The 12,971-nt window shown below is 36.0% G+C and overlaps 1 protein-coding gene and 1 long non-coding RNA gene across 2 annotated transcripts; one reads left to right on the top strand and one right to left on the bottom strand.

Annotated features, from left to right (window-relative positions):
• The first annotated feature begins 79 nt into the window (after nucleotides 1–79).
• Nucleotides 80–4,049, top strand: LOC145229474 (uncharacterized). The gene is made up of 2 exons (XR_013860454.1): nucleotides 80–392; nucleotides 463–4,049. It is a non-coding gene; the product is annotated as an uncharacterized LOC145229474 (long non-coding RNA).
• On the bottom strand, nucleotides 3,268–12,206 carry LOC145229473 (protein SHQ1 homolog). The gene is made up of 7 exons (XM_080094812.1): nucleotides 12,028–12,206; nucleotides 9,376–9,563; nucleotides 9,132–9,271; nucleotides 8,571–8,683; nucleotides 8,328–8,497; nucleotides 7,918–8,104; nucleotides 3,268–4,164 (listed from the first exon to the last, which is right to left on the bottom strand). The coding sequence occupies exons 1-7, from the start codon at nucleotides 12,168–12,170 to the stop codon at nucleotides 3,699–3,701; spliced, it is 1,407 nt and encodes a 468-aa protein (XP_079950938.1). The 5' UTR covers nucleotides 12,171–12,206; the 3' UTR covers nucleotides 3,268–3,698.
• Between the last annotated feature and the right edge of the window lie 765 nt (nucleotides 12,207–12,971).

The following is a 12,971-nucleotide window of genomic DNA, read 5'->3' as shown; positions in this document are numbered from 1 at the left end:
AGCCCGCTACGCGCTTGACATGAAAACACGAGTTTTTTGTAGCTGTGTTTCATTACCATTTTAGTTCTGTGGGGTTAAAGGCCGCCTCGGTCATGGTTGGCAACCTGCCAATGAATTGCTGACCTATTCGGCCGAAACCGAATCTTTTCAAAATGGCTGATTCGGACGAATATTCGGTACATCTGTAGTTTCAAGCGATAACAAATTACTGTAAAAAGACCGGACCGAAACGACCAAAACTTTGTTCATTCGTCTTGGTATACTTTTAAAAATTTCTTCTTTGTAGCTTTTTAGGAAACAAAACTGTACTTTTTTTCTGTGATAGCAATGCTATTTATCAACAAATACTCGGCCTACTGTTTGGTTTGGTAGAATGTAACAGCAAAAGCATGGTAAGTTATATATAACGGAATATAATTTTTGATGTCGCCAAACTATATTAAATTAAGAAATTTTGTTCAGGCAGTTATGGTTAGCCTAGTATTGACTATTGTGCACTACCACCAACTACGCCTACTGTTTTTTACACAAGCAACGTTATGTGGAAAAATAAAAAATACCTTGTAAGCTGAATAAAAAGTGAAGAATTTTGCGTCGAACTTGTCTTGACTAAAAATAGATGTTCCACCAAAGCTAGTCTAAGTTTTGTTTAAACCTTGCATCTTTGTAGGGGAAAGCGGGGTATAATGGGACACTTAAGCGGAAACCGTCGTAGATTCGTTAACACTGGTAATATTGAACCCAAACTTACATGACAGGTAGTTTAATCTATATCCTACAGAAACCAACCCCAATAGCCAAGCTTTACTTTACAAACAACAAGTTATTTTAAAATTCCCAAGGGTGCGTTTTTTCCCATTTTGCCCCATGGGTGGGGTAAAATGAGGTTTTGTCATACTGCACTAAAATGAGTAAGAACAAATCACACAAAATAGCAACAAATTGTTTTTTTGCATTTATAAACAAAGTAGTTGCGAAAAACAACAACAAATACAACCAAGAAACACTTTTTTTCAGTAACAAGGCTAATCACTGGCATAAATCGCAAATATAGCGAATACAGCTTCAAACTCTTCAACTCCAGCACACAAGTAATGTGCCTACCTAGGACAGATACAGCATCAAATCTATCCTTCTGCAGAAATGAAATAAAAGTCACAAAATAAGTAGGCTGCATCTTCTTTTTGATTAACTTTCACATTGTTTGCAGCTTTTTTATACTTTAAAGACTTCTTGCAGCATTTTCCTTTAGGTATTTTTTTCTTTGTTTCATGTTTGTAACTTCAGCTTTAACAGATAAGGGGAGCTAGTTAAAATACTTGTTGAACACCTCTTTTTTCTAATAGTTGTTTGTTTGACTTTTGGAATTGGCATCACATCACAAATAGATTGGGCAAATGACAAATCACGATTTGATGTAGTGTCTGTGATACTGATAGCATTGTCCATATTTGGCTCAGCATTCAGCACTATGTTATTTAAAGGACTCTTTTAGAAGTACTGTTTGGCAGTTAGCCAGCTATGCTATACCAATTAAAATACTGGATAGCTTGCCATTGTGATAGCGAAAACAATAAATATGGGTTCGTTGTATTGCAATACCACAGTGGGGTAAAATGAAGTGGGGTACTTCATTTTGCCCCCCATCTGTACTGAACAGAAAAAGCTTTCACAAAAAATAATAATAACTGGAAAACTTTTTGATTCATTACCAATTGTTTTGTCTCAGCACTAACCAATCTAAATCACAGACTTTTTATTTCTTGACTGTATATGTCTTGGGAAAAAAAGAATCAAAATTAAGTCACTTATTTTAAGAAACAGGCTATTTTTAAATTTTTTACTCCAAACTTTTTAAAGAACCGCCGAAATCAAAATCTTTCCTTGACAAGATTGATAGTCAAAATGGCCGCCTAAACACAGATTCGGCGCACGGTGGCGTAAGTAGGTCGCCTAAAAACGGTCAACTTCATTTTACCTCACCACCTCATTTTACCCCGCTCTCCCCTACATGTTTACAGAAGATAGTCAAGTATTTTTAGAGGGCAGGCAATCAGTTGAGTTGGGTTTATTTTGCTGTTTGAAGCAAATTGTAGAAGCACAGCCGCGCTAAAATAATCCCCCAGCCGAAAGTAGCCTAAGTAGTTGAAACACGTTAACCACCACGTGACGATCTGAATCAACCCGTGTATCGTAAGACGATTTTAGGTTTATCGTCTTGCGATCTTTTATCTTTTGCTAAAGCAAACGGTTTAAACGAGTTTATACACGTCGTTTAAAAAACGACAGTTTCAGTAAAGGATTATAACCATCAATTGCAAGGCGTTATCTGGGCGTGTAACGGTCATGATATTAATGTGTAGGCCTACAATGTTTAACGTTAGCATGTTGTTTGCAATAATGTTGCACAGCATGTAGGGGAGGTGTTTAACCTCTTTATCACAGGATTTAAGTGTTGATTTTCCGTTATTGATATTTCCGTATTTTCCGTTTTCATGCAAGTCATAAGATATTTTTGAGTCATTTGGTTATTCTAGAACAGGGGTCGGCAACCCCTGGCACGCGAGGTGGTATTTCATGGTACGCCAACCGGTTTGCGTGTTATATTAAAGTAAAAATTTAACCTGTTGCACTGCTTGTTTATAGTTTTTATCATACCATTGTCTTAAAATTCAGCCTTACATGCACAAAATACTCCGCTTTCTCTTTACTATTAATATTTGTTGGCACGAACCAGTATTATTTGGAAAAACGTTGGCACGCGAGGTCATTAACACATGGAAATAACAAGTAAATTGGCACGCGTCGCCTAAAAGGTTGCCGACCCCTGTTCTAGAATGTTCTGCACAAACATAAGGTGTTTGTTCATCATTACGCATACTTCCTCTTGTTTATACTGTCGTTTCCGAAGTTTAAAGTAGAACACAGCCGCTCGTAGGTTAGAGGGCGCTATAACATTATAAATCGCACCTTTGCCATAAAATAAATTCTATAACTTAAAGGAAAAAAGGTTTACTGTAAAACCAAGTTTTCGCATTTCTATAAATAGCTTGTTTTCGACTTTGTCGCCGGTCTATTCTTAGACTATTTTTAGTCTTCTAGGAGTCTATTTTTAAGTCTTCTATTAGTGTATTTTCTTCTATTTTTCTCCCTTTGGGGATGTGGAAGCTGATTTAATCGTTCGCCTTGAAACGTTTACTCAAGAATACAAAGAAATAAGAGACACTTTGTGGGGCTAATAATAAGTCAGCTGTTATTGAGATGCAAAGATCAGACCCACCAAATAATTTGCAATGAACATTATACTGTAGTTTACACTGTAGCCGCCTTTACAAGTCGTCATTGAACCAGATATTGCTACAAAGTGGTGCCCCCGAAGTTACTACACGCCTTCCGAACTCGTTTCCAGCGCAGACAGATGTCGCTTCTAATTGGTACCTTACGAGCAAGGTTCGGACAGCACGTTCAGGCGCTTGCATTTTTGGCTTGCGATGTGCCGTTCAAATAACAGTTTCACGTGTATGAGGTGAGTGAAAATAGGTCCTGCAGTCCTGAATTAATCCAATGACTACTGTTTTGTCTGCAACGAGATTACCTCTTATCCTGGGTAGGTTCTAGGTCAACTCAGTCGACAAACATTTTAACTAATATTTTCACAAGATCAGGTATATGTGTCTTGTGAATTTTATCTTTACCAATCACCGATCGCCGTCGTTTATTTCTTCAATTAAAGGTTTTCTATGTTTTCCAGAAGCAGGTGGAGAATCGTTTAGCGACACAGCCGTCAGTTGATCGATCAATTCATCATCACACAACGTCGTAGCGTTGCTTTCTGTATTTATTTGTGTGGAATTCGCTTCTTCCTTAAGGACAAGTCGAGCAGCTTCCTCCAAAATGTCGATATCCAAGTTCAAACTCGATTTATTTACAACGGTGTGTTTGGCAGCTTGTGCAAGGGAATTTAACACTGCGTCGCAATTGTGCGCTTTTTGAATCCAGACACAGTAATCTTTTATGTAAAGATCGTTTAATATATAACATGGAGAGTCGTTGTGTTTGTGAAATTTTTGCATGATTGCAAGTAAACAGCGCAAAACACATCGCCTGCCACCCTTCATGACAGTAAGTACATCTTGAACAACCATTTCTGTTAACTCCCAATGCCTGCAAAATATGGATTGCGTTTTAGAATGTGACAATAAGTACCAACAAGTGTTTACTGAATGCTAATTTAGAAAATATAAATAAGCTAAAGTTCATCCTACACATAAAGTTTCATCAAAGCACTCCAAATTAAGCTCCAATAATGTAGAAGAAAATTTTTTAGATGCCACAGAACAAAGCTTAGTGTAACACATTGTATTGCAAAACATTGCAAAAATTGCTTTTCAATAACAAAGGTACACTTGTTTAGTTCCATATTTTTCAGTTTTCTTTTTCAGGTATATTGTATAACTGAACAAAAGATCAAGTATCTACATTTTTTAATGTTTAACCACGTCCACAATGCACATGCACCATTTGCCATACCATAAATTTATAGGTGGTATCTAATTTCAAAAATGTTCATCTGGTACAGTATTGGACAATATAGTTTTATAAAATGGTAAAAGAACTAGAAGGGTGACTTAGCACATATTGCCCTTGCACATACACTATACCCTATTTCAAAAGATTAATATACTTCCTTTACATATTTTACACTGGGTCCCATATCATCCACTGTCTTTTATAACCTTGGTTGTTTCTGCGAGCAAAAACTCATGGGTCCCCACACATGCAAAGTTGTAGATAATGCATTTTAATAGATAACAATGAGTAAGTTTGGTATTGTTAAGACAAACACAGTGATTGGTACTATGCATATTTAAACATGCTATATGGAGTACAAACTATTTAAATTAAAAAAATCATTTTAGGGGGCTAGTAGGATAACTAATGGAGGTTCAACACACACAAACTTAAAAGTAGGAAACCACAATGACTCAATCAATAGTACCGCAAAATTTCAGTCCAATCTGCCAACGTTTAAAATTTCGACCACTAGAGGTGTTTTGATCAACAACCGTTAATGTTTCTGACATCAAAGGGCTGTTAACAACCCCCGAACTGCCATGGCGCAAAAACGTCCACCAAGCAACCCACAAAGTCACAAACGCGTAACATACAACTGGTTGCCCTTGTAACACTATTGTGCCACAGAAATCTTTCGTTTGTGGTGCCCAGTAACATACAAATACGTTTTACACTTTGGGGGCTTGTTGGGTAAATGTAAGGGCTAAGGGGTTGAACAGCACAGTCGACACCTATAAATGGCATACAAGCTATCCAAATTTTAGCCAATTCTGACATTGTTTACAAACTCACCCCTTTTAAGAGGGTAGCAGGGTAAATACTAGGGATCCGGACAAACAAAGTGGGATACACATCTACATAACTATATCTACCATCTGTATAAGTTTCAGCCACATCCATCAAAAATTTGATGGCAAAACGAGTCAGACAAACTTTGAGGAAAAAATATCCATTTTAGGGGGCTAGCGGGGTAAATACTGAGGTTATCAACAAAAGCAAAGTGGGATGCACATCCACATAACTACATCTACCATCTGTGTAAATTTCAGCCAATTCCATCAAACATTTGATGGAAAAACGAGTCGGACAAACTTCGGGGAAAAATACCCATTTTAGGGGGCTAGCGAGGTAAATACTGGGGTTATCAACAAAAACTAAGTGGGTGCACATCTACATAACTACATCTATCATCTGTGTAAATTTCAGCCAAATCCATCAAACTTTTGATGGAAAAACGAGTCGGACAAACTTTGGGTAGAAAAAATAAAAAAACAAACAATTTGAGTAAAATCAATATGTGTCCCCTTCAGGGAAGGGGACCCATAATTATTATGGTATCATTATTCTCAAATTCCAAACAGCAATTCGGTAAAGGCATAGATCTATTTAGAACCTGTTTTGTTTGCATCATTAACATATCTTCCAGAAAAATGTCTGGCTTAAAATAGGTAAAACCCCTTACTGTCGATAAAAGGTTTTAGTACCCATTATTTTAACTTTTGTGTTCTGCTTATCAATATTGTCTCCGGTGCATAAGAAACTTAAGTATCAATTTGCAAGTTGACTTTATGACAAATTAACTAGAAGGGTGGCTTTCTGATATACTTCCATTTTATATATTCTATACGATATTTACCAATTTACTATACACATCATTTGATCTACACATATGATTGTTTTTGTAAACAAAAACTAATGGGTCCCCACACGCGTGTTTGTGCGGATTTATGGTAAACAAATGTTGCGGTGACTTTTAGAATTTTAAGCACAAATTTTTAGAAAGCATTAACCCAACAATTAACATTTTTTGTTCGTTTTGCACTATTATTGTCATTTAATTACAAAAACATTAAAAAAGAACGAAACAAATACTTTAATTTCTCTTGCTTTGACCCAGATATTGTCGTCCAAGGTCGGGTTTTAAACACATTTTTTTCTAGAAAGCTGTAACAGTTGTGTTACAGACACTTTAAATTAAAAAGCAATTTGCTACAAGTGTACACATAACAATTTGTTTTTCATTTAACTTTGTTTCGCAAAACCATTGACCTGTAGTAACCTCTCAGGGTGCACACGCCAAACGACTGTTTGACCTTTTGACACCGTTTTCAATAGCACGCCGTCCTTACTGTTCAACAACACCGTTTAACCTAATTTATACATGCCTTGAGTGTTGATTCCTAAATTTGTTGCCAAAAAAACGCTACGTTATGACGAAAGAAAGTTCTGAACTGTGTTAGTAATACCTACTAGTTGACCTTAAGTAACCCGTGGTCATGCGGCGGTCGACCTGACAACGCTTATTAGGTTTAAATCACGTCATAGGTGTGAAACCTTTGCCAAAACTGAAAATGTGAGTGATAACTTAATAAAACGAAATAGCATTGCTGTGCAAAACAGCTGATTTCTGATCACCAAAACGACGTCTCGTAAAACGTCTGTCCGACGTCAAGCTGAGCCCTCCTGCTATCGTAAACCAGTGAGTTACTCTCTTGGGACTTCTGCCTACAGTGTCTTTCTTGACCAAACGACCGTTAGACACATTTACGTTTCGGGGGCCTGTGAGTGAACCGCTGGGTAATTCGGGGTCAAACTTCTGGAGGATCAAGTTTGGATTAATAACTAACACATGTCCGAATTTGAATAAATCTGAAGCATTATTTCTTTACCAACGGAGCGTTACAAACCAGTGTTAAAAATTTTACGTTTCGGGAGCCTGTGGGTGAACCCCTGGGTCATTCAGGTCAAACTTCAGGAGGATCAAATTTTGGTTAATAACTAACATCTGACAAAATTTAAACAAATTTAAAGCACTCTTGCTTGACCAAACGCATATAACAAACCATGTTTTAAATATTTTGCATTTTGGGGGCCTGTGGGTGAACCGCTGGGTCAATCGGGGTCAAACTTCAGGAGGATCAAATTCGGGCTAATAACTAACATCTGTGCAAATTTGAATAAATTTGAAGCACTCTTTCTTGACCAAACGCGTCTAACAAGCCAGCGTTAGACAGAAAAAAGAAATAAGAAAAAAAAAATACGGACAAAAACAATATGTGTCCCCTTCAGGGAAGGGGACCCATAATAAGTTACTGTGAAAATAAAACCTACATGTTAACTTCAAGGCCCAATATCACAACCAGTCATGCGAAATCAGAAGCCTTAACACAGTTATGTATCACTCTTTGTAATATTTTAATTAATATTTGAATCATATTTGTGATATAACTTTAGGTGCCTATTTACCTACGCATAAATTTGAAAAGGTGTGAACCACTTTTCTTAAACAAAACATTTAAACAAACTTGTATAAAAATTAAAATGGGAGGCCTATACAAATACCTGTATTGAGGATAACATAATGATCTTCGATAACATGCTGTCACAGCATCGGGAATATTATGTTGTGTGTCGCAACATGATAAAGTTGCACTCAGCATTTTAATTGTCCATGCAGACTCAACATTTTCATAGTCATCAGCAGTTGTTCTCACATCATAACAATATCCAAATATAATATCAAATAATGCTGTGAGAAAAATATTTTTTATTTTTAACAAAAAAAATACCCTTCTTTGAAAATATTTTAATATTTTTAGTATTTTCTATTTTTATTGTCAAAAACACTTTAGAGTCAACGTTTTTGCACCTTGTTACTTTACAGAAGGTCACAGCAGAAGCTTAGTTATCATGTCAAAAACTTGTCACAAACATTTATGGCATCAGCACCAAAACCATGCAAAAATGTTTACCTAGATACACAGTTACTTCCTCTGAGTACTGAAGCAGAAATTCTTTGTTTGGTAACTTCAGCAATTGAGCCGTATCATTGGCATCAAGCTCAAATAAATTTGCACTTTTCATCCACCATGGCTTGTACTTTAAAATGTCATCAATCTCTGCTGTGTCATACAAATCAGCTCTACATAGAAATGTCATACCTTTATGCTCTTGAAGGCTGTTCAGTTTAAGTAAAAAAAAGTAGCAGTACATACAAATAATGGTCCGAGTCAAATTTCTCCTCTTCAGCAGCTTCACGTTGCAATTTCCGATCTTCATAACTTGTGACATCAGGATTTTTTAAGCAGACAATGTCTGGTAGCTCTTCCTAAAACAATTCGTACAAACCACAGTAACATGGAAAAATGTACATGATAGTAACAGCTGGTAGTTGAATGGGAACTGTACCACAAACCTCAAACCAGCTAAACAGTTCGTTTTACAAAACCCAAACTAAATCTGCACCATAAACATTACTTTTTTTAAAACCCAAACCAGTAATAATAAAAAATAACAAATTGAAAAATGTTGCACAGTGCATGGTTAAAGGCTTTTTCGAGCTATAAGCTTGTGTAGATGATGGGTTAAACTAAAATTAAACAAAATGGGATTTATACCAGTTACAAAACTACAAACTGGTTCGAACTGGGCAATTTGCTTGAGCTGGAACAACAAATACTAAACGACAATGACCCTAAATTCAAACAAAAAAACGATTCAACTGGCTTCAAGATCCACAGAAATTAAGTTAAGGGTATCATCAACACCATATTTACCTGCATATTTGATAGGATTTCACATTTTTGATTGGCAAATCCATAGCCAAAGATTGTCATTATCCCTGTAGCAGGTCCAGGTGCCAATTTCAACCAATCATTGCTCACTAAATCATTGTGTTCCCTTTCTTTAAATTCACCTTAAATTGCAAAAAAATGGTTTAGTGAATATTGGCAAATTATTTAGGTACATCTACAAAGACAGTTATAATTTTAAGAAATATACATTAACAAGTACAGTTACCTTTGTCAACAACTTCAATGCAGGGGATTTTACTTTTGTCATGTTTTTGCAATAAAGTGGTCAAAAGGTCCAAGTTTTCAAACACACAACCAGGTACAGCTTTTTTTAGTATTATTTTGTATTTTCCATTGTCAGAATTGTAAGTACTGGAGGAACCTTCATCTAACAGTTCATGGGGAAACTCCAATCTGAAAACATTGTTACAGAGGTTGATTAAAACTATAAGGGTGGCTTAGCACATATTGTCCTTGCTAGGGATGTTCAAAGTAGAATATCGAATCCTTTGGATTCAAATCCATTTTTGCCGTTTATATCGGGTAATTGGAACCGATATAAATGTGTGCTCTCGCCGTTGGTAAAAATGTAAACACATGCGTTACTTTTTACGTCAACGCCCGGTCATTGTACCAGTTGCAAAAGACGGCAAGTGACTCGTCGCCGTCAAATCAGGAAGCGCCAAGTCACGAGACGCTATAACAACGCCATAACGACGGTTGTGCCTTTGAAGCATAATTAACGATTATCGCACTTGTTACGCATGTAATCACGTCATTACGTTTATGCCATTAAATGACGTACCGGCGACTTTTTCCAACGTCCTACCAGCATCTAATTGTTTTCCGACTTTGACAACAAAAAACGTTTAACGGTCATGGCGTTAGGCAGCGAATGGAAGCATGGGATTGTCTGTTGATATCGCAAAACAGTAAAGGAATCCCAAACATATGACGATTGGGTCAAACATAAAAATGTACTGAGTAAACGCTGCAAAGTGTACGTTTTGTGTTGCAAAACATAATCACCGGTCTATGTCAGTCCTCTACCACCATACAAATCAAATTACCTCAGCATGCTTACAACATAGTTACTTATACTAAAGGCAATAAAAATCACTAAATAAAATTGTTATGATTATTTTTTAACCTTTTGCTAATTTTTCTGGCTTTGTGGATGTTGGGCATTTAGTTTCAACACAGTTGTGCAAAGTTTTTTCCCAGTGTTTTCTTTGTTTTGGTTGGTTCTTTTTTTACATTATAAATGAAAAGTATGTTTTATAATGTATTAAACTAGTCTACTTTAGTTGTTGTCAAGATTACTGAATGCACAGTCAAAAATAATATAAGAATTGGATTCGATATTCTAGATTCGAAACAATTATTCTAGAATACCCAGCTATTCTACTTTGAACATCCCTAGTCCTTGCATATACACTATAACCTATTTTAAAACATTGATATATTTCCTATGCTTATTTTATATTGGGTCCCATACCATCTACTGTCTTTTATAACCTTAGTTGTTTCTGCAAGCAGAAACTCATGGGTCCCCACACATGCAAAGTTGTAGGTAACGCATTTCAAGAGATAACCATGTGAACGTTTAGTGTTGTAAGTAAAACGCAGTGATCGGCACTGGGCTTAAATAATAATACTATGTAGAGTACAAACTATATAAATTTAGATTCACCCCAGATATTGTTTGAAGTATGTCCTATTTAACGTTCCTTTTCAAAGAAACGAAGGAGTAAGTAGTGGCATAATGGGGTAAAACAAAAAATAAATAGAAAATTCTACAAGCTGTCCGGTTTTCATTCAATTCGAACATTGTGAAAAGGGTCACCCATTATAGGAATTAGTTGGTTAAGTTGTGGTGCTACAGGGCAAAACATAACATTTGAGGACTTGGTATGTTTAATAAACTTTGCAAAATTTCATATAATTAGGACGTTTTTTAAAAGTTCATTTATTTTAGGGGGCTAGTTGAGTAAATGTTGGGGCTACAAGGTAAAACACATCAATTGAAACCTACAAATAGCATAGTCAACATACTACCCAAATTTTATCCAATCCTGACACTGTTTAAAAAACTGACCAATTTAAGGGGGCTAGTAGGGTAACTAATGCGTTCGACACACAAACTAAAAAAATAGGAAACCTCAATGACTCAATCAATAGTACTGCAAAATTTCAGCCAAATCCGCCGAAGTTTAAAATGTCGACCACTAGAGGTGTTTGGATCAACAACCGTTAATGTTTCTGACGTCATAGGGCTGTTAACAACCCCCTAACTGCCACAGCACAAAAACGTTCACCAAGCAATCAACAAAGTCACAAACGAGTAACATACAACTGCTTGCCCTTGTAACACTATTGAGCAACAGAAATCATTTGTTTGTGGTGCCCAGTAACATACAAATACGTTTTACACTTTTGGGGCTTGTGGGGTAAATGTTAGGGCTACAGGGTTGAACACACCAATCGACATCTATAACTGGCATACTCTACAAGCTATCCAAATTTCAGCCAATTCTGACACTGTTTACAAAATCACCCATTTTAGGGGGCTAGTGAGGTAAATACTATAGTTATTTGGACAAACAAAGTGGGATGCACCTCTACATAATTTTATCTACCACCTGAATAAGTTTCAGTCACATCCAACAAACATTTGATGGAAAAACGAGTCATACAAACTTTGGGAAGAAAAAAAAGAAGGAAAAAAAAGAAAAAAACAAAAAACAATTTGAGTAAAATCAATATGTGTCCCCTTCAGGGAAGGGGACCCATAAATATCTAGCTTATTACACTTATATATAGTATTGTAAGACTTTTTGGAATATTTTGTTTACTTAAAACTACAAACATTGTATACCTGAGATAGTAAGGTTTTGCATAAAATGTAAACTTTTTTCCTTCGACAAAAATTTCGACTTCTGTTACTTTTGTGTATGGAGCATGTACTTCAAGTGTGACATAGATATCATTCTGATCAACAGCAAAATGAGGTGTCAACATTTTTCTTTTAAGCTACACCTTTTAAATGCAATAAGTTGTTTGTACTTTGTATGGTCAAGTCTATATTCATATTTTGTAAATGATCACGTAAAAGCAATATACGGTAACCAACCAGCCAGGGTTGACAAATAACAGTAATGGACAAAATACCATTAACACATTTAGGTCACAGGCCACACCTACAACAAAAAATGACTTTATCTATTCCATTTTAAACACATTTTTAAATATTGAGTTAACCAGCTACAACCATAAAAAATCCATCCAAAGAACCTATAAGTTATTCTAGCCGTGTTTTTTCAGAAAATCGTAGAACCGCAGGTGCATTGATTTGTTCACAAATACAAAACAAACAAAATCACTTGCTAGCACTGCACTAAATTCGTCAAGCAAGCAATTATTCTACCAAAAATGCATTGGTGAGATCACTGAGATGGTGACATAACAAATCACGTGCAGATAAAAAGGCAGAAGGTGTTGGGAAATCCCCTAATATAAATCTACCATTCTGCAAGCGATTCGAGATTAGATTTGTAGCGTTTTGACTTATAACATGATCGTTTTGACGAAAAGAATTCACGATTATATTTTCTTTGCTTCTTTTACTACTTAACTTGAAAACGTTAATTAAAAAGGGTGATTGGATAGTTTGGACAAATTTGATTCGTAGTGTTTGAGAGCGCTGCACAAAGGCGGAAATCTCGTTGTTGGGGACGGGGACACGTTCCAGAAAATGTTGTTTCTTTTTTATTTTTTGCAAATATATCACATCACAGGAAATCAATCGAACTATACAACTGT

Source organism: Phallusia mammillata, chromosome 5, assembly GCF_965637545.1.
Source record: "Phallusia mammillata chromosome 5, kaPhaMamm4.hap1.1, whole genome shotgun sequence".
In the NCBI taxonomy this organism is placed as follows: Eukaryota; Metazoa; Chordata; class Ascidiacea; order Phlebobranchia; family Ascidiidae; genus Phallusia; species Phallusia mammillata.
This window is presented reverse-complemented; position numbering and strand designations above follow the sequence as displayed.

Coding starts and splice junctions, on each gene's coding strand:
- LOC145229473 (XM_080094812.1), bottom strand. CDS start 12,170: ATGTTGACACCTCATTTTGCTGTTGATCAGAATGATATCTATGTCACA. Junction 8,498..8,570: donor TTTGACTCGGACCATTATTT/GTATGTACTGCT, acceptor ATTTCTATGTAG/AGCTGATTTGTATGACACAG. Junction 4,165..7,917: donor TTATGTTATCCTCAATACAG/GTATTTGTATAG, acceptor CATATTTTGCAG/GCATTGGGAGTTAACAGAAA.